The sequence below is a fragment of the Enhydra lutris genome, unplaced genomic scaffold (genome assembly GCF_002288905.1).
Source record: "Enhydra lutris kenyoni isolate GAN:26980312 unplaced genomic scaffold, ASM228890v2 scaffoldscaffold82, whole genome shotgun sequence".
NCBI classification, from domain to species: Eukaryota; Metazoa; Chordata; class Mammalia; order Carnivora; family Mustelidae; genus Enhydra; species Enhydra lutris.
The window spans coordinates 2730951-2755734 of NW_019154166.1; the positions used below are offsets into that span (position 1 = coordinate 2730951).

At 61.5% G+C, this 24784-nt stretch overlaps 2 protein-coding genes and 1 non-coding gene across 3 annotated transcripts; all 3 read right to left on the reverse strand.

The window, feature by feature from the left end:
* Nucleotides 1-94: 94 nt before the first annotated feature.
* Nucleotides 95-168, reverse strand: TRNAT-AGU. Its single transcript has one exon. It is a non-coding gene; the product is annotated as a tRNA-Thr (tRNA).
* Nucleotides 169-757: 589 nt separating this feature from the next.
* LOC111161174 (period circadian clock 1) lies at nt 758-15855 on the reverse strand. The gene is made up of 23 exons (XM_022524719.1): nt 15804-15855; nt 10083-10499; nt 9868-9966; nt 9602-9756; nt 9383-9504; nt 9089-9290; nt 8918-8969; nt 8639-8781; nt 7965-8043; nt 7781-7887; nt 7467-7620; nt 7270-7378; nt 7053-7184; nt 6723-6828; nt 6449-6620; nt 6194-6324; nt 5804-5983; nt 4981-5223; nt 3443-4053; nt 2803-2983; nt 2430-2619; nt 1967-2117; nt 758-1590 (listed from the first exon to the last, which is right to left on the reverse strand). Exons 2-23 carry the CDS (start codon nt 10355-10357, stop codon nt 1321-1323), a joined length of 3864 nt encoding a protein of 1287 aa, XP_022380427.1. The 5' UTR covers nt 10358-10499; nt 15804-15855; the 3' UTR covers nt 758-1320.
* Nucleotides 15856-18700: 2845 nt separating this feature from the next.
* LOC111161127 (vesicle associated membrane protein 2) lies at nt 18701-21238 on the reverse strand. Its single transcript, XM_022524626.1, has 5 exons — nt 21152-21238; nt 20535-20655; nt 19904-20062; nt 19749-19800; nt 18701-19172 (listed from the first exon to the last, which is right to left on the reverse strand). Coding segments are annotated over exons 1-5 (351 nt in total). The 5' UTR covers nt 21154-21238; the 3' UTR covers nt 18701-19155.
* Between the last annotated feature and the right edge of the window lie 3546 nt (nt 21239-24784).

Below are 24784 nucleotides of genomic sequence, written 5' to 3' on the forward strand. Positions count from 1 at the left end.
TTGACGGATGCCCCATTGCGGGGCTTACGGAAGGCGGACAGCGCGTCGCTCTCTGTCGCCCTCGCAGCAATAATATACCGCCTTGTGTGGGGCCAGGCACCGCTGGGATTCGAACCCAGGATCTCCTGTTTACTAGACAGGCGCTTTAACCAGCTAAGCCACGGCGCCGGCGGGATGCGTTTTCAGTCTGAAGGTAGATCAGCCACTCGGGGGAGTCGGTAGGTAAGACCCGCAGGACGACAGTCGCCGCGGGTCCTTCGTGACGTGAGTTCCAAGGTTTTCCCCTCCTTCTCCAGGTCCCGAGCCGGTGGCTTAACGCTCCGCCCCTATCGTCTCCCACATCTCGGGGGCCCGACTTGACCGTGGATGGGTACGTGACCTCAAGTCCCGCCGCCCCCTTGGACTGGCCTTCTCTTGCGTGATGACAGGGTGACCGAGCAGCTAAACACCCTCACCTGCTTCGGGGCCCCCACAGGCTGGGAGGGCGCATCAGGCGCCACCGCCTTCCCGCGACACACCCAGCTGATGCAAGGTGACGGGGGGGGGGGGGGGGCGCGGGGGCGCAGTTAGGTGGACATCTTCCGGGCTCGGCAAGGCCCCTCCGCCGGACAGGGTGTGCGGAGCAGAGGGCTGGGGGGCGCCAGGGGAGGGGTCGCTCACGCTCACTACAGCCTCCCTGGCAGGGGGAGCCACACCTCCCCACAACGCCCTCACTGCCCCCAACCCCCACATTTCATTCCACAAAGTCCTGTTTTCTTTTTCCTCTTTGTATTAAAAAATAACAACAGACACAATATCAAAAACACAAATGCCATCGGTAGAGGGTACAGCTGAGAACACCTGGGTCCCACCTGAGGGGCAGCACCAGGGACTCCATGGTCCACCAACCTCCCCCACCCTGGAGCAGCTAGGGGTTCGGACCGCTGGGTCCTGCTTGGGCCCTCCCTGTCCCCTTTAGGGAGGAGGTGGGAGAGAGGGCGGTCTCCCCCAGTGAGTGAGTGCAGCCCCAACCCGCAGGGACCGGACTCGGAGACCACTTGAGCAGCGCGTCAGCATCCTCGTCCAGGGGAAGGAAGGGCTCCTCACCAGAGCTGTGAGATGAGGCTTCTCCGGGCTGGGCTGACGAATTCCCCCCTCTGTACCCCCAGAAGCCGGAGGCAGCCCCTGGATCTTGGGCTGCTGATGGGGGTCCCGCCCCCTAAGAGGGAGAAGCTGGGGCAGTTTCCTATTGGTCGGTCCAGCCACATCGGAGTTCTGAGAGGTGGAACACGGGAGAAGGAAGCTTCTCATGCACTTCCGCAGGGGGCCCCCAAATGTGGTCTAGCTGGTGCCATTTTCTGTGGCAGGTAAGGCTGGACTGGATGAGCTCCCACCTTGTTCCTCCTCCTCCATGGCCAGGTCCTGAGAGCTGCAGACCCTGGCCCCAGGTCTAGCCTGGTTCTCTTCTCCGCCCTCGCCCTCCCCACCCCCACCCCCACCCTCGCCTCCGCCCTCCTCCATAGGCTCCAGTCCCAGTCCATCCAGTTCTGAGAAGAGGGGGTCATCGGAGTGTTGAGGGTCTTGGGTGCTACTGCCACAATCCACACAGGCCTTGGAGGGAGAAAGGGCGTGAGTCGGGCAAGGTGCTCCCAGGTGACCTGCCACCCCAGCTCTCCCCTGTCCCCCAGCCCAGGAGTACTTCCCAAAGTGTCCTCCCAAAGAAACACTCGTCCACACAGATGCATGCAGGCCGAGATAGGAAAGTGTACTGTACCCCGTACCTAGACCCACTAGGAGACAGTCGCAAGGTCGTTCGGCCTAGGATTGGCCCAGGCAAGGCCTATAACGACTTGTTTGGTTAAACACTATCCAACCCAGCAGCAAACAGGGCAATGAACCTTCTTCAGAATTAACCACCCAAGGACAAGAAGGGGATTGGCCCCAACCTTAATCTTCCCTTCTCCCTCCTGGCCCAGATGCCTCTTACCATCACATCGAGGGCCCGAGGCAGCTGACCCTTCCGGACCCAGGAGTGCACGGCACCCAGTTCCCTGCGCTGGTCCTCTGAGAACCGAGGCTGCTGCTTCTGCATGGCCCGGAGCCGCTCCCGGTCCTTCTTCAGCACAGAGGCCACGTCCCTGCCCGGGGAAGGGGTTCCGATGGCAGAGGCTGGGAGCAGGAGCCAGGACTAGAGCCCAGGAGGCTGCCGTTCTCCCCACCCACGGCCTCCTGCTCCTCTTTTCAACTGGGGCTTTGGGGGTTCGAGACTTCTGAGCCCAGGAAAGCTTATTCCCGTCCCTGGAACTGACATTTGTTTCCCGAGAGCAAGGGAGAGGGTGGGCAGGGGCAGGGCAGAGCCAGCCCCGGAAATGAAAACCCCAAGTTCCAGGGGAAGTGCGGGTGGACCAGCACTGCTCTGATGGGGGCGGGGGGACTGTGAACCTCCTCACCTGGACGGCACCTGGTAGGTCATCATGACGTGCTGGTCAGCGTTGGCCATGAGCAGCCAGATGGGATCCTGGAGCACGTACTTAATGACCTGGTCCCCAGGCTCAGCCCTGGCCTGGGCAGCCCCGGCTTCGGCCTCAGAAGAGTCGATGCTGCCGAAGTACTTGCTCGTGTGGCTGCTCTGACTACTGCCTATGAAGCGGGGGGTGGTGGGGGGTGCCCAGCCACCAGAGTCAGGCCAATGCCCCACCCCAGGACCTCCCAAGCCCTCCCTCAAGGCCACGTCTGCAGCCCACAGGGCCCAGACTGCTCAGCCTCCCCAATGCCCCATGCCTGTCCTGCCCTGGGGCAGAGGTGTTTGGCGGGGGCACTCACGTGTGATGCTGGCTGAGGTGCTGCCTCCCTCGTGGGAGCCCGAGCCCGAGCCAGAGCCCAGGCCAGAGCCCAGGGAGCCGGAGGCGGCGGAGCCCGTGCCGGAGCGGGAGTCCTGCAGCAGCAGCTCCAGCAGGTCACTGGAGCCCGACAGCGCGTCCTGGTTGGACTCGGTCACCTCCGCCTGGGGGAGGGGGCAGGGAGGGGAACAGGCCGGGATTAAGGGATCGACACCCAGGCTTCCTGAGACTACTTCCATTGGCAGGGGGGACACACCCAACCCCAGGGCTCTCTGTCCCCCTTCCAAGACAGCATGGGCCGAGAGCAGAGAGGAGACAGCTGCCGAAGACAAGGGGCATGACACCGGGCCCTTTCCAGGAGGCTGATGCGCTCTCAGAAGTTACGGGGATGTCCTCGCCGCCTGTCAGACAGACGGGACCATCCCCACTCCACAGATGAGGCAGCGGGTTTCTGCCTCGTTCAGAAATTCAGCTGGGGTCTCCCACCCTGTGACACCATCTGCTGGAGACCGAGGCACCAGATGGGCTGGAGACAGGGAGGGGCCCAAGGAGGAAGAGGAGTGGGGGAAGGGGGGCTGTGTGGGGCCTGGTAAGAGGATGCGGTGGCGGGGGTCAGTGCTCACCAGTCTGGCCTCTGGCTCAGTGGCCTCCTCGCCGGAGGGTGGGGGCCCAGCACTATTCCCAGGGCCCCCTGCAACAGCGCCCCCTTCAACACGCGGGGGCTCCTCAAGCTGTAGCAGATTCAGCTGGAGTGGGGAGCTGCAGCGGGAGTTGAATATCGGAGAGTCCGGCCCTCGAGGAGGGCTGGGGGGCGGTGGGGGCAGGGACGGAGAAGGGGAGTGGGAGGCGGGGGTGGGAGGCCCTTCGGTGGGGGTCTGGGCTACCCCATAGGGATAGCTAGATGGGGTGGGGAACAGGTAGTTAGGGAGCACCAAGGCTACCATGGGCGTCACCAGCGGGGCAGGGAAAGCTGCAGGGGGCCCAGCTGTGGGGGCAGAGGGGAGAGGCTGGGGGCCTCCTCGAGTGGAGAACACTGGGAGAGGGTAGGACTGGACCATGGCTGGGAAGGGAGCAGTGGCTGGTGGGGGGGGCCAGGGGGCCGAGGGTGACACAGGCGGCGGGTGGGAGCCGTAACAGGGGGCATCAGCCCGGGGGGTCTGGTGGTGGCGGGAGCGCTTGGCTTTGGAGCGGCAGTGGTGTCGGCGACCGTGGGGTGCGGGGCCGTGGTGGCAGCCTGTGGGGAGAGACCAGGGTTAGCGAGGGCCTCGATCTGGGGGTGAGTGTCCCTGTACCCCCCACCCTGCCACTCTGAGCTGGAAGAGGGCAGGGGAAGGCCCCAGAGAGAGCTCGGCCTCTGGGCCCCCCAGATCAAGAGGGGCCTCTGGGGAGGAGAGGGGACCTTCAGGGAAGAATGACAGAAGGCAGGGCCATGGAGGGGGTTTATTGCAAAAGGAGCCAGGACGGGAAAAAGTTACAAGTGGGGCGGAGCTGGGGGCGCACGGAAGGTAGAGGCCCGGTGGCCGATGGGAGGAAGCAGGGTGGGTCCATGGACGTGGGGGCAGGCGGCTCCGGTCCCTCCACCAAACTCCCACAGCAACGCCAGCCTGGGCACTCCTCCTGCCAGTCGAGGCTGCACTCGGCCTAGCTCGAGCGATGAGGTGGGTGGGAGAGCCCAGTCCTGAGTCCTGCGTCTGCCTGCAGGGAGCCTCTCTCAGGCACCTGGAGGGCTGACACCCTGCCCCCGAAGCCCCCGGCCCCGGCGGGAGCTGGCCTGGCTCTCCCGGCCCCTGTCCGGCCAGGAGTCTACACGGGTCTCTTAAACGGCGACACCTCGGTTGGAAGCGGCCGTGCTTGTGCCCCTGCCCCAAGCTGGGCTCCAAGCAGCTTCCCTGGAGCAGAGCGCCTCCGCCCGCCTGTGTCAGTGCCAGCCCCCCAGGCTGCCCTCCTCTGGCTGCCGCCCGGAACCCCCACCCGGTGTGAGGAGGCTAGCCAGGGGCCGGTCCCTACGCATGGCCCTGGTCAGGGAGGCCACCCCAGCCTGGGTCCCTGGAGCAGGAACCTCTCCCTCAAGACCCCTCTGCGCCACCCACCCTCCCCACCAACGACATTCTGGTCCTGGACCAGGCAGACGACAAGGCTTAGGGACATTCCGGGTGGCTACCTCGCTCGCCAGGGGCCAGGGGGGCCGGGGAGGAGCCATCGAGCGTCCGCAGTCGGCTGAGGTCTCGGAAGCGGCTGAGGAAGGCCTGCTCCTCCTTCTGTGTGTGCAGGGACAGCACGGCCTTGGTCAGGCCCACCGGGCGGTAGGCGTCTGGGGCGGGGTCGGGGGCTACCGTGGGGCTGGGGGCTGGGCTGGGAGCTGGGCCTGGAGCCAGGCCAGGCAGGTCCTCCATCATGATGATGTCTGGGAAAGGAGATACAGGGGGAAAATGTCATTAGAATCACCTCGGGGATTCCCACAGCCACCCTGTACCCTCCCCCTCCAGCAGCCCAGCCAACCCCTGGCCTCTGCCCCACAGCCAAGCCCAGGCCTGGGGTGCATCCCTGACCTCCCCGCTGAGCACCGGTTCTGGACCCTCTTCTCCATGCAATGCAGTCCCCCAGGTGAGAAAGGACACTGAGTCCCCTCCAGTAACAGCACCCTAGGATGATGCCCTAGGACACTCCTCGGAAGAGAAGCTCACCCCTCGCTCTCTCTCCCCTCACACATGCTCCAGGACGAAGCCCAAAGCCCCTTCGGGGATTTTCAACAGTCCTAGCCCTCAGACACTCTGGGGTCGGCGCCTCAGGCTTGAGCCCCACACCCTAGGCTGTGCGTGCAAACTGACAGAAGACTGGGAAAGAACAAGGCAGCAAAGGCTGGTGGGGACGGACAGCAAGAGGCAGCAGCCCCAAGCTAGGCTGGGGGCCAGACGGGGAAGGAACAGGCAGGTAGGAGGGAGCTCGGGCCGAGCCACCAAGAAACCCTGTCTCCACACCCATACCCGACTCCGGGGGCTTCTTGTCTCCCACATGGACGATGGTGGAGCTGAAGCTACACTGGCTGGTGACAGACACCACGCTCTCCGCCTTATTGGCCAGGGCGAGCGGGCTCAGGGCGCCTCCTACCACGGGCTCCTTCTGTGGGCCGGCCCCCTCCCCGGACAGCACTGCCGGGGCTGGATCTGCGCGGAGAGACGGTGCCAGTCACAACCAGGAGGCCCTGGGAAGAAATGGGGCCAGGGGACTGACAGGAGGGGGAAGTCTGCAAATCTGAAGGCTGGGAGGGGGACAGGGCAGAGTAAGGCGGGGGGCCCCGAAGGCAGAAGTGCAGAGACACGGGGCCGGCGGGCCAGGACGGGGCAGCCGGGGCAGTACACGCGCCAGGTCTCCACCTTTCTTGGCCCCCAAAGAGACCGGGCCCGTCCTCTGCTTGTCATCGTCGGAGGCTGAGGAGGCGGTACAGGACGACGAGGAGGCGCACTTCCGCTTGGTCGTGCTGGGGATGTTGCAGCTCTCCAGGTACCTGGCGGGGGACCAGACCACATGAGGAGGGCAAGGCCTGGGCTCAGGGGTTGGCGGCAGGGCGGGGGTTGGGGGGGGGATGGGGGGCGGGGCCCAAGCGGGAGCAGGTCCCAGGGCGGCCTTACCGGAGGATGCTGTCCAGGCAGTTGATCTGCTGGTAGGAACAAGTGGACGCATCTTTCCTCTCAGCCTCCTCAGGGGTCAAGGCGAGTGGGGCCTGGAGGGGAGCAGGGACCATTTCCAGCTCCGGGTCTGGCGATTGGCAGGAAAGGGTCTTGGCCTTGAATGTGCCTGTAGCTGGACCAAGGAGAGAAAAGGGAGAGACGAGCTCCTCTGGGTTGGGGCGAAAGTCAGGGGACCCCCAGGTCTCAGTCCTCACCCACACCCTCACCCACTGACCAGGGAGGCGGGGCCGGGCCGGAGGCCGAGCGCGGGACTCGATGAAAAGCTGCTGTCCCTGGTGCTTCACCAGGTGCACGTCCTTACAGATCTGCTGGAACGTCACCTGCCGGACAGAGCAGGCCAGTGTTGGGGGTGTGCAGCCAGTGTCGGGGCAGGGCGCAGAGCACCAAGAGGTACCAGTGGGCAGGTGTGGATGCCCGGTGAGAGCGGGAGGGGAAGGAAAAGGCAGAGGAATGGGGCTCAGCCCCTCTGGACCTGCCCACCCTGACTCTGGCAGCACCCAGGTGACACCAGGCTGGGGCGGGGGAGTGGAACACGGACACTCACTGGCACAGGAGGCCCAGGTCCCTCGGCGTCACCCCCGTTGCTGTCACTGGAGGAGCCAGGGCTGAGGAGAGGGCCCGGAGAAGCGACAGGGCCCACTCCACAGAGCCCCGTGGGACTGGGGCTGTGCACGGGCTGAGGTGGGAGGAGGAAGGGTTAGAGGTCTCAGCCCTGTTGCTCACCCCTGCCTCACCACCCCGCCCCTCACCTCCACAGTCACCTGTAACAACAGCCGGTGGATCTGCTCCGAGAGCTCCTGGATGTCGGAGTCCAGAGACAGAGCCGGGCTGGGGGCCGGCGGCGTGAACACGTCCTCGTTCAGGGGTGCCCTGCAGGGTGGGTGATGGGAAGCTGAGACCTGCCCCCGCCCGCACAGACCCCACCCACGAAGCCAGCTCTGGGGAAGGGCCCACTTACGTGCGTACTTTGTGGCGGCCCAAGACAAAGGCCACCTTGCGGCTCCAGGGGTGCACGAAGCCAGCCCAGCTGGTGTCCATGGTGACATACTCTCCATTCCGGGCGCAGAAGCGGATTGGGGAGTGGTCAAAGGGCTGGCCGGCCAACTGCAGGACTGAAAAAGTGTGGGCAAGGAGGGGAGGGTCAGCAGGAGGGAGAGAAGAGCAAAGCAGAGGGCCACTCCCTGGAGATCCGAGGGACTGAGACCCTGAGAGATAGAACCACAAGAAGCCCGCAGACAGCCGAGAAGGCAGAGCGGGAAAAAAGAAACTCACTCTTCTTGTGGATGGCCAGCATGAGGGGTCGGTCCTCAGGATGCAAGAACAGGAGCACTGGGGCCCCCAGGAGGTCCTGGGGGAGGTAGCCCAGCAGCGGGGCGGCCCTGAAAGGGGGAGTGGCATCAGAGAGGCTGTGGCCTTGGCCCCAGCCATCCCATTTTTCTCCAGGTCCTGAGCTCACCTTTCGTCCACGTCCTGGAAGAGGCAGCTGGGGGTGTGCCGAGTGGTGAAGATCCTCTTGTCTGGGGGGATCCGGGGAGCTGAGGCACAGGGAGAGTGGCCATTGCGTTTTATCCAGAATGGTCCGGCTTCTCTGTCCCCGGGGCTGCCTCGAGCCTCGAGGATTACCCCGTGGTAATCCTCCCCACGGCTCTGCCCAGGGCCGTCTAGTCTACAGAGATGGTCCAGACCATTATCTTACCCCACACCAAGAGTCAAACTGAAAACCAAAGCAGTTTCCTTTCCCCGCTCCTAGCTCAGGATGCTTATCCAATACTCCCTCTAAAAACAGAGTCAAACCTTCATCCTTTTTTTTCCTCTTCAAGATTTTATTTGTAGGGCAGAGAGCACAAGCAGGGGGCGCAGGAGAGGGAGAAGCAGACTCCCTGCTGAGCAGAGAGCCCCATGTGGGGCTCCATCCCAGGACCCTGGGATCATGACCTGAGCCAAAGGCAGACGTTTAATGGACTGAGCCACCCAGGCGCCCCTCAAACGTTCATCCTTACCTACCCTCTCAGTTCCAAAATTCTCAAGAGCTGGATACGCCTCCCAGACTCACGTCCTGTCTCTCCCAGAGCCTAGAGAAGTCACCCTTCCTCCTTCCCTTCTGCTAGACCAGGCCCGTGGTGTACACACCTTCGTAACCCGAGTGGATGCGTTCTGCAATGAGCAGGCAGCATGGCTGTGCTGCGGCCCCTTCGGACACCCGGATCTTGGTCACATAGGGCGTGAGGCGGAATGGCTGGTACCGAGGCCCTGAGTCCCGGTCAGGACCTCCTCTAGCAAGGGAGAGAAAGACGCATTAGTGACTCAGTAGAGAGGCACCCACCCTTCACTTCAAGGTCACGACCCACACACCAAAGCAGCAGGGGAGCAGAAGGTGGGAGGGGGGCGGCTCCCACCTCCCCCACCCACCTGATGCGGCAGAAGACAGACTTCTCTTGGGTGAAGTCTTTGGCACCTGAACCTGGAACAGACCAGAAAAGCACTAAGAAGAGCCCCGCACCTCACCCGGGGCCAAGAAGAACGCAGCAAGGAAAAGCTCGGGTCCCTTGTCCCTCCCCTCCCAGCACTCCGGGACCTCACCTGCCGAGGTCCCAGCACCCCAGGTGGGCAGGCGAGATGGGGCCGTGGAGCCATAGAAAACGCCCACATCCTGGGGCGCCAGCAGCTCTGAGAAGTGGGCCCCCCGGAACACATCCCGTTTACAGCGCAGCAAGACACCCGCCTGCTCCGAGATGTAGACGATGCGGCCTGTCAGGAAGGAGACCGCCACGGAGAAGGTGTCCTAGGCAGGGAAGCGGGGACAAAAGTCGATTTAGGAGCTGCGCGCGTGGGGGGTGGGGGTGCCCAGGCCGGGGAGGCACGGCTGCGGCTAACCTGATTGCGCAGCGTGTACTCGGACGTGATGTGCTCCAGCTCCTCCAGCGTGTAGGTGGACATGTCCATGGCGCAGGGCTCGCCCTCCTCCAGGCTCCACTGCTGGTAGTACTCCTGGTTGGCTGCAGGGTGAAGGCCACGCGGGATTTCACGAGCGGACCGCCCCCCTCCCAACCGCAGCCCAGGGCCTGCCGCACTGCCCCCAGAAGCGCCACTCACCCTGCACCTGCTTCACACAGGCCAGAGCGTACTGGAGTGTGGCCAGCGTCCCAGAGCGGCCCTTGCCCCTGCGCTCGGGGGGAAGCCGAAGCTTGAGCTCCCGCAGAGCCGTCATGAGTTCCTTCTGGGTCCTCGCCCGGGCTGACTGTTCACTGCTGCAGGGTCCACGGGGAGGGAGGGGGTAGAGCCATGAGCCCCAGATGGTGGCCTAGGCACCCCCCCACTACCATGGCCAGGCTTCTCCTCTGGCCCTCAACCCCACGAACCTGCAGCCACTGGTAGACGGGTTGTCCTGCTCGGAGCTGGCACTCAGGAGGCTGTAGGCAATGGAACTGCTGGGCGGGGACGGACTCTGAGAGTTCGTGCTGGGGGAGAAGCAGCAGGCCCAAGGTGAGCAAGTGGCCGACAGCATGGGCCTGTCCTCTAGCTCAGCCCGCTTCTAAGAGGACTCAGGGACCCGGCAACACACACCCATACACACCTCTTGCTGCTCTCAGTGGTCTCCAGCAGGGCTGAGTCCTTGCCGTTGCCCGACGAGGAGCTGTGTGAGCTCCGCTGAGATGCCCCCCGGGACTCAGGCCCATTGGATTCGTTACCGCTGGAGCCATTACTGTTGGCGTCTGTGTCATCAGGCAGGCCGGGACCAGGGCAAGACCGGCGCTGCGGAGGCCCAGGGGATGGGGCCCCTCCCGGGCAAAAGGATTCCCCCGGCCCGGGGTCCCCTCCCCCACCAGCCCCTTCTAGGGGGCCACTCATGTCTGGGCCATGGGGAGGGCAGGAGGAAAACACGGAAGGCGGAGAGGCCACCACGAGCGCACGAGGGGGCCGGCCGGCCTGGCTGAGGGAGTGAGGGAGATCCAAGCCTCTGAGGATTGAGAAGTTCGATCACGGGCAGCACCTGGACAGGCAGATCAGAGGAGGAGGGCTTGGAGAAAGATGCGCTGTTAACTTCGCAGCACCTGCCGGCTTCACTCAGACCTCCCCTGTCTGACTCCACATCCCTAAGACCCAGGCTTCCGACAGGGAGCCTGGGCAAGTTCTGTGTCCTATCCCAGTAGAGGGACTGCGGGCAGGAAGGGGCCTCTCCCGGGCCTTCCTCCATGTCCCCTGCCAGCGTGGCCCGGGAAAACAGAGACTGAGTAGTCGACCAGAACCGAAGTCCGGACGCTTCCCGTCCCCAAATTCCCATCAGGCCCCCACTCGCCGGGGACTACGAGATTGCGAGGCCTCGGAGCAGGGGGCATGCCGGTCGCCGCCTATATTTAGGCCTTCGGGCTAATTTTATCCGGGGGCGGTGCCACCCCCGCTGCACATGCGCGCGGACATGCGCGGCCCCACCACGCGCTTCCGCCGCCGCCGCGGTCGCCAGGGAAACCGACGTCAGCAGCTGAGCTCAGCGGTTGCTGGAGGGACCACAGGAGGCCGGGAGGGGCGACCCCTCCCCCATTTCCCGACGGAGCCGGGAATCGACCCACTCCCACACGGGCGGGCGCGGCCGCGGGTCGCCCACCTCTAATACACCCTCAGGCCCCGGAGGGCCCGGAGGCCACACAAAGAAGGGCCGCCTATCGGGTTTCCAGGGGCTGGCCTTGCTCCCCAGGGTTTAACACAACCGCCACCGCCCTCCGCGCAAAAGCTCCCCAACCTGGCGGTCGCCTGGATCCCAGTCATTTTGGTCAAGACGACACAGCCTGTCCTTCTCCGGCCCCGGCACCCTCTCCCGACTCCCAAGTGCCGAGCCGGCACCTGCCATTGTCAGGGACTCGGGAATCCTCTCTCCTCGGTCCTCTACTTTTCTAGATCCCACCCCACCCCCATCCGAAGCGGACACACTCAGCTGCGAGCAAGGGACACGCGACCGGCAGCAGAGAGTTCTTCCCCTGCTCCTCGTCCAACCACACCCCCAACCCCCGGAGCATTTTCTGAGCACCAGTAGAAAAAGGAAGGCTGTGGCCAACAGCAGGAACTAGCGCCGGGAACGGGATGTTCCAGCCTGAACCAGGCTTACATCACGGCCGGCGCGGGGCCAGGGATTGGAGGGGGGAGTGCGGGGAGCGCGGAAAGCACGGAGGGGTCCTGGGGTCGGGGCAAAACCAGGGACCCCCGAGTAACAAGAAAGGAGGCGGGGACATGCCTGCCGAGGGTCGGGCGTGGGGCCGGGGTAGCTGCGAGGAGAGGTCCGAGCTGGAGGTAAGGTAAGCGGATCAGGAGTGCGCACAGCCGCTGCAGGGCTGCGAGCAACATCTCTGTTCCCGACGGCCGAGAGAGGGTGGACAGCGGCAAGGGAGGCAGATTACCCGTGTGCCGTCCGAGCGCCAGGGCCGAAAGCAGCGCCTCGGGCTGGAAGTCCGACTTGGAGCGGGAGACCGGTCCCCGGGTGGCCCTGGAGATGCCTACCTGGCCGCGCGAGCGCCCTCCGGTCGCCTGCCCGCCGCAGTTGCAGCGCTCAGCCGAGTGGAAGCTTCGCGGGGCCAGGAGGCGGGTTGCATAATGCCAGACACTGCCCCTCATTGGCCTCCTGCCGGCGGAGCCGCAGGCCCCGCCCCCGATTGGCTGGGGATCCCGTCCCGGCGCCTGATTGGCTACTGGCCCCTACTGAGGTCAGGGCTGTGTCACACACACGGGCGCACGTGGACCTGGGTGCTGGCGCTGGGCTGAAAGGCCCCAGACACCACAACGCAGCCAGCGGGCGCAGGACGGCTGCACAGTGGATAATGGGAGGGCGGGAGGGGCGATAAGCTGCCCTTCTTCGGGGAAAATGTCTGGGCCACGGTTGGTGCTTAAGAGAGGTCTACTTCCTGGACCGTCCGGCCCTACAGAACAGGACACCTAGGCCTTGCCAGAGATGGGGAAAAGGAATGCAGACCCTTGGGGGGTGGGCCAGGTTGGATGAGATGGCTGGTCCCTGGGAGGACGGGGGCACACAGAAACCCAGCCTGGCTTCTCCTGGGTTCCTCTCCCCAGCCCTCTCATCACAATAAAGCCATTTTATCCAGCCCCTTCCTCTGACACTTCAAACCCTGTGGACAGCCAGGAGGATGGCAATTGAGGGTCCCCGCGTGACAGAGGGAGGAGTGCAGGGGAGGATACAAACAACAGAAGCACAGCCAGGGCCAGAAAGGTCTGTAAAGGGAAACAATGCAAGGTGCTTCTGTACCCAATCAAAGAAAAGGTCTCCAGGAAGCCTACGTAGTGACTAGCGCTGCTGCGCTCCTGAAGATGCAGCCGCCCACAGTTAGGGGTGCCCCAAAAGTGGGGGCCAGGAAGCCAGGGCTACAGGGGGAACATAAGGGGCAGATGAGGGAAGAGACCGACTGGGACCCTGGCGAGACACAGGTCGGGTGGCAAGGGCGTCAGATTCCCCAGCCCTAGGACGAGAGAGAGCAGAGGACCTCATCTGTCACCTCACTGCATTCCCCAGTCCCCAGGACAGAACCTGACACACCGTGGGTGGTCAATAAATACGGTGATTTTGTAGTTAACAAGGATAGATAAAGGAGGGGAAGGAGCCTCAGCGATGGAGGTGGTGCTGGAAACTATGCTTTTTATAAAGGGGAGGGGAGCAGAACACTGAGTCCTAATTTGGGGAAATACAGTGCCAGGCTGAGCTGAGGGGGGACTGCAGTGACACAGGCCCCTCCAAGACCGCTGTGAGTAGTTCCTCTCAGGGCTCCCCATTAACGTGGCCAGCGCAGAGGCCCCCAAACTGAGGCTGACATAATCAGCTGTGGGTACACTCCCTCCCAGTCACGTGGCCTAAGCTTTCCTAAACAATGGTGTTCCCCGCGGAGGGGCCCGGGGGAGGTCTCTGTGGAAAAAAAGCTGGGGCACAGGGATGTCATAAAATAACCCGGGGGGGGGGGGAAGCAAGAAAACACAGGAAACAAAGGATTGAGGATCCTGGATTCTCAGTCTCGTCTCCTTGGAAAGGTCCCCCCAACTCATAGACGGTGGCCCGGTCCCTTGTCTCAATTTTCAGACCACTCTCCTCCGGAAGCAGGGCTTTTCTTCCTCCCCCGTTCTCCTCTGGGATCTAGGCGCGATCTCCGCTGACAAGGGCAGCCCGTGCTCTCCCACCCCCACCCCAGGTCTGTATTTTGGCATAGACAAAGGGGTCGAGTGCTCCTGCGGCCCCCACCTGCTCTCAAGGCCCCCCGGCTGTCCTGCCTCACAGTCCCCACAGTAACCAGGCCCTGCTGCCGTCAGTGGAGGCGAGGGGGCGGGAGGGAGCGGTGACGTCAAAGCGGAGGAAGAGGGCGGAGCAAGGCAGCCGGGGAATGTGGGACAGGGAGGCTGGAGAGGCAGCGGTTTGGGAGGCGGCCAGCCCGAGAGGGCGGCGGCCAGCGCACTTGGGAACATCGTGTACTCTTGGCTGGTGGCCCAGGACATGCACCCAGCCTGGGCGCCTCCCCCAACCAAAGACAGCCATCCTGTCCCAAAGCCAGGGATTCCTGGAGAGAGGATTAGGAGGAAGGGGTCCCCCGCCTCCTCCCCTGAGCCAGGCTCTCTTCTCCAGACTCGCATCCTCCCTCCCCTCGGTTTATTCCTGCTCTTGGCACTGGCTTCCCCCGTCTCAGAAACTGTACACATCTGCTGACCCAATCCCAAAGAGCTGGGGCGGGGACGCTGGAGGCCCAGGTTCTGCGAGAGAACACGCACCTTTGCTCCTTCCCAGAGGCCCCCTCGGAGCTGGAATCTCTTGTTACTATGGCAGCACAGAAAGGGAGGAGGGGCAGGGAGAAGAATGGGTGTGGGATGAGGAAATCGAACTGAGACAGAGCAGACAAGCCTGCCGCGGGCCTGGATTCTGGGAGCGGGATGAAAGGTGGAATGAGGGCTTGGGCTGGTGCCTCACGACCAGAAGGCCGGGGAAGAGGGAAATGAGGGAGTCACCGAAACTTGCAGAAAAACTTGAGAATGTGAAAATAGTTCCCAGCCACAACATTTCTGTCAGTTGTTTTGAAATCCTATAGCCATATTATTTTTTTAGCTAAAAGCAAAACAAAACAAAAAATATTAAACTATGACCCAGGCGTTGCGATAAGCACCACATATATATTATCTTATTTAATCCCCAGAACAGGTCTGGGAGATGGTATTACCCCCGTTCTACAGAACCAAGGCTCAGAAGTTACTAAATTTGCCTCACAAGGTGTTCTCAGGCTCTTAAAAAGTGGAGCCCAGGGTTCAGATCTGAGCTCTCATCATGGCTTGTCATTCTGGCATCTTACCCTTTGGGCACCTGTGCGGTGATTCCCAGCACTGGGGATCGCCAAATAGCCGATTCTAAGTTTGGTGCCGGGAACACAGATCCAACCTCTCCCTGGGCCTGGTCTCAGACACCCAGTCTGCACTCCCCACATGCTCTACCCAAGTCATCTCAGTCCGTTTTCACACGCTCACAAAGTCCTTGAGATCAACCCAGCAGCCACCAGGGATTTCCTAGGGGTCCCACCTGCTCATTCTTCCACCATACCCGGGTCACTTTGCCACAGGGCCGGGTATTTGCACAAAGACCAGAGCTCTACCAAGAGGTTGGTGCCTCCTGGCATCCAGGGGCTCAGGAAGACACATGCACAGAGTCCACACAACTCTCTGGTCTCTCTCAGAACAGTGTCTACTCCACCTTTACTCCCAGGGATGGGTCCGAGGCTCAACCCCTTCCCTTTACACCCGAAAAAGACATCCAGAGCCGTGATGCCACCGGCTCAGGGTCACACACATCATATCACCACGCTTTCTGGAGTAGCCATGTCAACCCTTTCCTACCCTTCCACCTGCCCTGTCAGGGCCTCCTCCCAACCTCAGAACCTCTGAATCTTCTAAGTGTTTAAGGAGCCTACCCAAACAGTAGAGCCAAGCACTAGAACGTCCCCCACCCACTCTCAGGGACCCCGACCCCACACCGCCCCAGGAACAGGGGTCTCAGCTTCCGAACCCCACCCTCCCAGGACCCCCTGGGCCAGTCAGGCGGTGGGGGTCCAGGCATCTAGCGCAGCAAGGAATCTGTCAGATGTCGCAGACTCCCGCCCTCGTCCCTCCTGGTCCCATTCCCCACGACCCTCCGAGCTCCCACCGTGGCGATCTTGCATTCGCATGATCCTCCCGCCCCACTCCATTAACACCGCCCGGGACAGGACACACCAGTCGGGAGAAGCGCACACGGGTCTCCGATGGTCTCCGCCCACCCGCGAGCACTCACCCCCGCGCGCACGCACAGGCCACAGCTTCTTCCCAACGAGACAGCAGCTCCCGGACCCTTTCCTCCTGGCCCGCCCACCCGCCGCGCGGCCACGCCCCTCAAGCTTATTGGCCCGGGGGCCCCGACCCATGCCCTGCGCCTCGTGCGGCCGCCCCGCCCCCGCCCCGCCGCCATTGGCGCGGGCCGCCGCCGTCTTCTTCTCATTGGTCAGTCTGTCCACCCGCAGTGACAGCTCCACGTGCGAGAGGGACCGCCCCGGCGCGTTGATTGGGAGTCTGGGCGAAAGTCACGCCCCCATCCACTTTGGAGGTTCTTATTGGCTGTGGCACCGGCCTCAGACATGCCCGGATCCGGGATGTAAATGCCAGCCAGCCCTCTAAAGTTTCTCATAGGCTGGTAGGTCTCGGAGCTGTAGAGGACACGTGCCGGCGACCTCACGCGGCAGCTTGTTTACCTGGAAGCTGGGGATTTTCCTTGACGACACTCTTTACCAGAGCCTGCAGAATCTACGCAGGCGCAGCAAGTGTGACCCGCACGCAGGCGCAATTGTGAGCCGCGGTGGCGTTGGTCGGGGGAGCTTTGTGCCGAGACCCGGGTGAGCTGTCCTGGGCGTGACCAGAGCGCCCCCACCCCGCCCGCGCTGAGTCTCCGGCCCTGGGCCTCTAAAGCCCCGCGAAGCTGCAAGGGGCCGGCCTAACGGTGGAGCGGTCTTCCGATCTCAGCGCCGCGCAATGTTGATGGCGACGGCGATGGCTGCCTCGGGTCATTCTCTGGACCAAGCCCGGAGGCCGTCTCACTACAGCTCCGCCCCAGAGAGGACTCTGGGCTCCAGAGGTTACATAATCTGTCTGGATTAACACTCCAATCCGTATGGGGCCAAGATTTAAACCCAGGCCCCGGACACGATAAAGGGCGGGTCCGAGGGCGTTCGCAAACCCTCGGTAGATGAAGGAGCCCCGCGAGCAGCGGAGCGAGCCCTCGGTAAATGGGGGCGTTATTATGAGGACGGCGTGCCTAACTGCGAGAATCACCTGGGCCCCTTTTGTAGAAGCATCCCTGGCAGTTGGGAAACACTAAGTAGGCTGCCCTCACACCGCAGCCCGGGAAGTCGGGGTTCCAGAGCCCATCCAGAACGCCGCCCGCTGCTGCAGCCCCTGGGGTCGGGGTGCTAGGGGGCCACGGGAGCTCAGCGCGGGGTCTAGAGTCACCAGTCCCACAAGAGGGTGCAGGGCTAGCAGGCCAGCCTACGGCCGGCTGTCCCTGAGCCCATGTGCCCTATTTATTAACCCCTTCGGGATGCTGGCACTGTGAGAGGAACCTCGGGGAAAAGACGTCTCGCGGAAGTCGGCCATCTACTTCAGCCTGGGACTAAAAGACCACGGGAGCGACTGCGGAGCATCTGGGAATTAAATCAAGGGCTGTAGAAGGCTCCAGTAGACAGAGGAGTTGCCTCCGGCCTAAGCCGCAGGGTTCACCATCAAGAACGGTTCCTCGCATCAGCGCCTGGCGCCCACCCGTGGCCACTTTGGGAATCACACTTAGCTCTGCCCAAGGTCAGGCCCTCCAGCAAAGCTGTCAATTCCAAATGTATCTTCTCAACTTTCTTGGTTCACCCTTCCCACCGGTTAAGAAAAGGTCTTAGAACACACACCAGCTGGTTACTCATTACACATTTATTGTACATTTTCACAATCTGGATGCGTCACAGAATTGGGGGCATGGGGGGAGGGAAGGGGGGGCAGGGGACACTGGGATAATATGGGGGGGTCTAGAACACAGCACCCCCACCCCCAGCATCTCTCCCTACCCTTTCACACCACAGCTTCGATCTCCCTGCTCCCCCTCCACACAGAAACCTTGAGTGTGGGGGGAAGAGTGAGTTTGGGGGGGTCCCCTCCAGCAGGTTAAGGGGCTGGACCCTCAGACCCCTAAAATTGTGCCATTTAAAAAGACATTAGACCCTTCCTCTATCACTTCACCTAAGGAGGAGACAACTCCCGGGGCTCAACTGCCCTGGAGAGGGGCGAGAATCCCCATCTTCCAGCAAGTCCCATACACACATTGGCAGTGACTAGTACCCCCACCCTGAATTCAGGGGGGCAGTCAGAGGAGCTGGGCAGTGATGGGAGCAACACCCCCCCCAAACTGGGGAGGGGAGTTTCGATCCAAACCCCAGCAAGGGTAGGGCCAGATTTCAGGCAGGAATTGGGGGGATTCTCTGCCCTGCCCCACTCCTCCCTGAGGCAGTGATGACCCCCCACACACTGGCAGCCAGCTCTCCCAAAGGAGTCAGATTGTGGCCCACCCCCAAACACTCCTGGTGGGAGGAGGAGGAGGAGGCAGATCAGGTGAATGGGAGGGAGGGAGACCCCATGGGAATGTCGGTTGAGTGCCCCACACGAAAACTGGGGAGCAGGAATGTGGGGAGAGACTCCAAGTGGCAAACTATTGGTCCATCATGACACACTGAACTCCAAGACACTTACACACCAGCTGGGGGGAGGGGGAGGAGGGGACAAAAGGTCTGGAAAATGGGGACAGGGAGGCAAACCAGACTAGAGGGGCTAGGAGGGGGTGATTCTGGGGACCAGGAGAGCCTGGCTCTCCAATCCCAGGCTCCCACCACCTGCAAGTAATGTCATGCAAATGAAAGACTGATACAAGGACCATGGGGACTAACTCCTCAGTAAAAAAGAAGAAACATGGGTGGAAAGAATGAAGAACGATGGAACGAAAGAGGAGGAACCAAAAGGGATGTCAGTATGTAAATGAATGCTAATTAACATGCTGGAAGCTCCCAGAAGACCTTGGGATTCTTAGGACCAAGTGGGGCCAGTCTCAGGGCCTCCCAAAGACGCAAAGAAGATGCACCCTGGGAGTCCTGGACAGTTGCTTTGTTTTTTTTTTTTTTGTTTTGTTTTTTTTGTAGGGAGTGGAAGTATAGGGAAGGCCAGGGGGAGAGGAAGGGATCAGCTAAATCCAGGGGAAGGAGGAGAGGAAGAGGAACTATTGCATAGCAGATGCAAATGAAGGGGTTCAGGGCTGGTCAGGAAGAGAGGGAAGGGGAAAGAGGAAAAGAGAAGAGATGGGAACCTCAGGGAGGGGAGTTAAGGACAACCGGAAAAATCTTCTAGTAATAAAACTACAAACAGACCAAATATATATAATATTATATATGTATAAATAACAGCTGGCTATTTACAGGGGGGGGGGCACACACACAGGGACACACACACATGGATCCAGGGGAGGGGGGCTGGAAGATATGGCTGAGAGGTGGAGGAGCGGCTGGGGATGAGGGGGGAGAGGTGGGGAGAGGCCCTTCTCTGGGCAGGGCGGGCTCCTCAGGGGTTTAAGAGCTGAAGTAAACTGTAGAGAGGGAAAGAGAAGGAAGGAGGAGGAGTGGGGGGAGAAAGAGAGAGAAAGCAGTGTGTCAGGCCTGGCCCTGCTCCCAGCCTCCCCACCCCCCAACCCCCTCAGCCTTAGGTTCTCCATCTGGAAAGCAAGGGGCTGGACTGATAGGTTCCAAGATCTCTACAACTCCATGGTATGGCCTTGGGGCCACAGACTCCTCATCCTCTAGGCTCTCTGGGCCCAAAAGTTCTCAAACAGTAGGGTGTTTGGCTTCCTAGCCATGGCCCTTGCCTGCTCTCCCACTCCCCAATTCCAGGGTTCCCAGACTAGGTTTAGGCCCAAAAAGGATCCTCAAGGGAGCAGTAGGGATCCACCAGCTTTGCTGTTTCCAAAAACCTTAACAGAAATTGCCTAGAACCAGGCAAAGTGCAAGCTAAACGCAGCAAGGTTTGGGGCTCTAGATGAATCAGAGCCGCACTGGCAGCTCTGTATGCTTTTTGCTGAGTAGTAAAAACTAGGTTAATGACCTTCAAAACCTAGAAGGGGAAACCTCTCCAGAGGAAGGGCCCTAGCCACTCCTGCCCTACTCACCGATGATGATGATGAGGATGATGGCGCAAATCACTCCCAAGATGATCATCATCTGGGGGCGAGAGGGGGAGGGGATCAGTGACACAGACCGTGACACTCCCGGTGGCCCCTCAGTTAGCTCTCACACCAGCCCTCCTGGGCGCCCCCACCCTTACCTTGAGGTTTTTCCACCAGTATTTGCGCTTGAGCTTGGCTGCACTGGTTTCAAACTGGGAGGCCCCTGCCTGGAGTGCATCTGCACGGTCGTCCAGCTCTGACAGCTTCTGGTCCCGCTCCAGGACCTTGTCCACGTTCACCCTCATGATGTCCACCACCTGGAGGAGGGGCCCACGAGGCAGGGGGTGTGCCAAGGCCGTCGCAATGAGGGCACTCCTCAACCATGCACCCACAGAGGGAACATGCACCCCGATGCTGCCAGGCTAACATGCCAAGGACACACAGAGAACATGCCTAGCACACCTGAGGACATGCAAGGAGCACACATCAGGGGCATGCTGACAGCCAGACATCTCGGATGTCAGAGCAGCACCCTCTATGTACTGAGCCTCGAGCAGCTTGTCCATCACCAGACCACACCTGCCGAGACTGAACCGCCCCAGGCAATCAAGGCTGACGAACACCCCAGGGCCGATTGGAACGCAAGCTTAACAGGGAAGGGGCAGGGTATGTCTTTGTCCCCAAACTCATAAACTCATCACCTCCAACCCACGGTGGGCCTCCCACCGGTTTGCCAACCCTCAGGGTCTTTCCCACTTCCTGGGACAACCCCCCCCGCCCCGCACTCACCTCATCCACCTGGGCCTGGGTCTGCTGCAGTCTCCTGTTACTGGTGAGATTTGGAGGGGGCGCAGGGGGGCCCCCCTCCCCAGCCGGGGCGGCAGGGGGGGCGGTGGCAGCGGTAGCCGACCTGAGGGGCAGGGACGGATTAAGACCCGAGGCCTGGAGCCACCGGCCCCGCGGCCAGGGCTCCGCCCATCCTCCTGTCCATCCATCCGTCCCTCCCTTTCTCCTTCGCCGGAGGAAGGCCACCCGATGGGAGCCCTGGACTCCGTCCGGCCCCGCCGCCGCTTAGCTGCGTGACCTTGAGTCAGGCTCCCTCCCCCCCCGGGGCTCAGTTTCCCCGCCCGTCAAATAAGGGCGACCTCAAAGACAAGGTCCGGGGTCGACCCGAAATGACAGGCGGCGGCGGGGCCGGGACGGGCGGACGCGGGGCCCGCTCCCTCCCGCGGCCACCGCCCGCGCGGCCAGCCCGGAGACGCGGCGCTCTCCAGCTGCCCGCGCGCAGTCACGGGCGCCGGCCTGGCCTCGGGGCGCCGACCGAACCCCCGCCGCTCCCTGGACCGGCTCCCGAGGGCGGCGGCCGGTGCAGGCAGGCCCGGTGCAGGCGCGGGCGGCCGACTCACATGGCGGGGGCGGCTGGCGGGCGACTCGGCAGCTGCGGCGGCTGCGGCGGCGACGGCGGCGGCGGCGGCGGCTCGCGCTGGCTCCGACTGGCGCTGGCTGCCGGGGACGGGAAGATGGCGGCCGCACGTCACCCACATCCGGGCACTGCGGGCGGGGGCGGGGCGCGGCGGGCGGTGCGTCGGGAGCGGGGCGGTGGGGGCGGGGTGCGGCCGGCCGCGCGGCGGACCGCGGGGGCCGAGCGCCTGCCGCAGCTGCGTGAGCCCAGAGCCCCGGCGCTGCGGCTCTCCGCACCCTCCGCCGACCTGCCCCGTCGGGCCACAGCCTCACGGGCGCACCTCTGCCCCCCTGGCCTGGACAGCGCCCCTGAGCCCCAGACCACGTCCTCCCGCACCCGCGAAACCCGTAAACCAGTCAGCACCTCACATCCCCCGCAAGGCCTCGGCCTCCGCATGGGCCCCAAGGCCGGCGACCTGCTTCAGCGTCTGCAATGGGCTGCGGAGGGGTGGAGGGGGCGTGGGAAGGGGCAAGTGCAGGTCGCCGGGGCAATGCGGGTAGCTGGGACCCTGCTTTTGAGGTGGACGGAGCGGCGGGAGCTGGTGCCCTCAGCCCGCCCCACGGGTGCACGGCTCAGCCGAGGCCTGGGGCCCCTGGCCGCTAAGGAGCGGGGTGTGAAAGGAGAAGAGGCAGGCTCTACCCCCACCCCCACCCCAAGCAAATCACCGCAAAGTGTGCAAGCTGCCTCTCGCTCCTCACAACTGGGGCTCAGACCGGGGGTGCTTGACTGAGATAGGGCAAGGTTAAGGCCGAGGGACGAGGACACGAGGCTGTCCCGTGGGGCCGCTTCCCATGGTGGCCACAGACCGGCCAAATCCCAGCTCTGCCCTAGAGCTGGGTCCCCTGCCGGGCAACAGAAGGAGGGCTCAGCCTCTGATCCCAGGCTGCGACAATAAGGGGCTTTGGGTTTTTTCTGTTGTTTTTCTTTAGGGGGCGACGGTAGGCAAGGGCTGCCCTTGCAGTACCCAGGTGCAAGGTACTACGGTACATGTGGATTAGCCTCCTAGGTGTGACCTTGGCCAGTTCCTGTCCTATCTCTTGGACCCCACCTATGTTATATTTGTAGGCGCTACCTATATGTTAAGTGGCTTGATCTAGAACATGGTAGGAGGTGATTATACTTGCCCCCTTCATCCCCTCTGGTCTCTTTAGATCCTCTAAGCAGCAGCTGCACACACGGGTCCCCAGCAGGCCTGGCCCTTCAGAAAGATGGGACCAGATGAGCTGCCTATCTTGTGGGGTGGGCCAGGACGAATCTCAAAAGGGAAGGAGGGCGTGTCTTAGGAGAGGCATCATGGTCCCAGGCCATGGGTGCTCAGTGCATCCCCGGAAGGAGAGCAGAGGAAGATGGGTGGCCTTGGTGTCTGAGACAAAGAAGAGCCAGCTTCTTCCCTCCCCCACCCAGGCTTCCCAGGGCTTCTGGTGTGAGAGCCTGCCCTATGCAGCGCCCCACCCCCTCCGGGCAGAAGCCTGGGGGACTGGCTCTGTCACCAGAGGTGTCATTTCCCAGCTGTCTGGGGGAGGTGAGTGAACACGGAGCTTGTGTTGGGTGTGGGGACTCAGCAGATCTAAGATAGAGTCTCAGCTCCCTCCCCCTCCAAGGAGGAGCCACTTCTCAGGTCCTTGTGCACTGGCTCAGCCTCTGTGGAAAGGGAGAAAGGAGCGGCTTGCCTGGGGGCCCAGATGGCACTGTGGGGTGCTAGCTTTTGTTTTTTGGCCCTGAGGCTACTCTGTTTTCTAGCCAGAGAACAAAGATGCCAAATTCCATGCTTTTAGGTTCAAAAGCTGCAGTGCCTGGGTCTATGATGGGGAAGGAGTTACAAACAGGCAGACGTCCCACCCCCACTGGCCCCTGCTACCCCGCACTAGCTGGAGAGAAGCTAGTGGAGGGCCAGCCAAGATGTTAGACCTTGTTTTCGGAGTGGGCTTCATTTTCCCCAATGGCCAAGTCCAGAGAACATGGGAGGGACAGAACCCAGAATACACCTGGGGAGTCAAGGCCATGGAGTGTGACTTGGAAAGCTGGCAAAGGGCTCTTGGGTCCTGAGGCAGCAGCAGGAGGGTAGAAATGAGGCCATGTCTGATCCATGGACGTGGGGACCTGGGAGGATTTATATCAAGGGAGGACTCTCCCTGCCAACCCCCTTAAGTCACGGTGCTAAGGGACTCCTCAAATTTAGATCAATGGTGGAGTCAGGAGAAGGGGATGGCGTGGGATGACGGAGTTCACCTGGAAATGGATAAGGGAATCTTTTCTGCAAGCAGTAGAATGAAGACCCAAAATAGAAGTTGAAGTAAAGAAAAATAGAGCATTATCTTTGCAGACTGAGACAGTGGCTTCCGCATTGCCTGCTTTGGTGTTCGGAGGCCAAATCTCTGGGTCCCACTGCCAAGGCTCTCGGAAAAGATGTGGGCGGGGCCCAAGTTCATTTCTAACAAGCACCTCTGGTGACTGACAGGCGGCCCCGGAGAAGAACTTTAGTGAATGTGTTCTCTCCTGTCTTCCTCTTCTAACGACACCGGACTTAGATGTTAGGATGGAACTGGGGGTGGGTCATTCCCAGGCTGACTCATGAACTTGTTCCATGAGTCAAAACCTCACCACATGGTAATTAATTTCAGAAACTTTGTGTGTCCCTCAACGCTTGTAAGGACAAGGCCTTCTAATTAGGAGTAGGAGGAGAGTGCCCTTGGCAATGCTGCTAGGAACAGGGACCCAGGGGCTTGCCCCACCTCTGTCCCAATCAGCAATCAAGCCTGTGACCTCTGTGACCTCTGGCTGAGCACTCCCCCTCTCCCCACCAGTTCTGGAAGGCATGGGGGCTGCCTGTCCAGCCCTGGACTCCTGGAGGGAAAGGTAACTCCCAGGAGCCTACCTTGAGCTAGGGGCTTCACATGGATTTCTGATGCGCTCCATTTCATTACACACTAATGTGACTGCACTCTCCTTGCAAAATAATAAATCAGGGGCACCTAGGTGGCTCAGTGGGTTAAGCCTCTGCCTTCAGCATTGGCCTTGGGCTCTCTGCTCAGCAGAGAGCCTGCTTCCTCCTCTCTCTGCCTGCCTCTCTGCCTACTTGTGATCTCTGTCAAATAAATAAAATCTTTTAAAAAAAATAAAAACACAAACACACACAGACTATATGCATTAAGCCCCTTCCTTTTTTTTAGCTTTCCAATTATAGGGTGTTTTTTTTTTCTTGTGCCCTCCCCCTCACAACCCGTAACTATCTCTGTATTTTCCATTTCGTTTTTATTTTTACTGTTTTTGAGACAGAGAGAATATGAGCGGGCGTGGGGAGAGAGAGTCAGAATCTTAGGGAGTGGTCCCAACCCGGGGCTTGATCTCATGACCATGAGATCATGACCTAAGCTAAAACCAAGAGTTGGATGCTTAACTGGCTAAGCACCCAGGCGACCCCTTCCAGTTTGGGATTTTTTTTGGTTTGGGGTTTTGTTTTGTTTTTTGCTTTTTTAACATATAGGAGGATTCTCTTTCTCATTTTGCAGGCCTCCCTCAAATGTCTGCTGGTCCCTGGCTTTATTTTTATTTATTTCTAAAGATTTTATTTTTTTAT

Excerpts from the sequence above, each read along its gene's own strand:
- LOC111161174 (XM_022524719.1), bottom strand. The coding sequence starts at position 10,357 with ATGAGTGGCCCCCTAGAAGGGGCTGGTGGGGGAGGGGACCCCGGGCCG. Across the intron at positions 6,325-6,448 it reads TGCCTGGACAGCATCCTCCG|GTACCTGGAGAGCTGCAACA; the intron begins GTAAGGCCGCCC and ends GTCCCCCGCCAG. Across the intron at positions 5,984-6,193 it reads CTCTTTGGGGGCCAAGAAAG|ATCCAGCCCCGGCAGTGCTG; the intron begins GTGGAGACCTGG and ends CTCTCCGCGCAG.
- LOC111161127 (XM_022524626.1), bottom strand. Across the intron at positions 20,063-20,534 it reads CCCAGGCCCAGGTGGATGAG|GTGGTGGACATCATGAGGGT; the intron begins GTGAGTGCGGGG and ends CCCCTCCTCCAG. Across the intron at positions 19,801-19,903 it reads ACTGGTGGAAAAACCTCAAG|ATGATGATCATCTTGGGAGT; the intron begins GTAAGGGTGGGG and ends TCTCGCCCCCAG.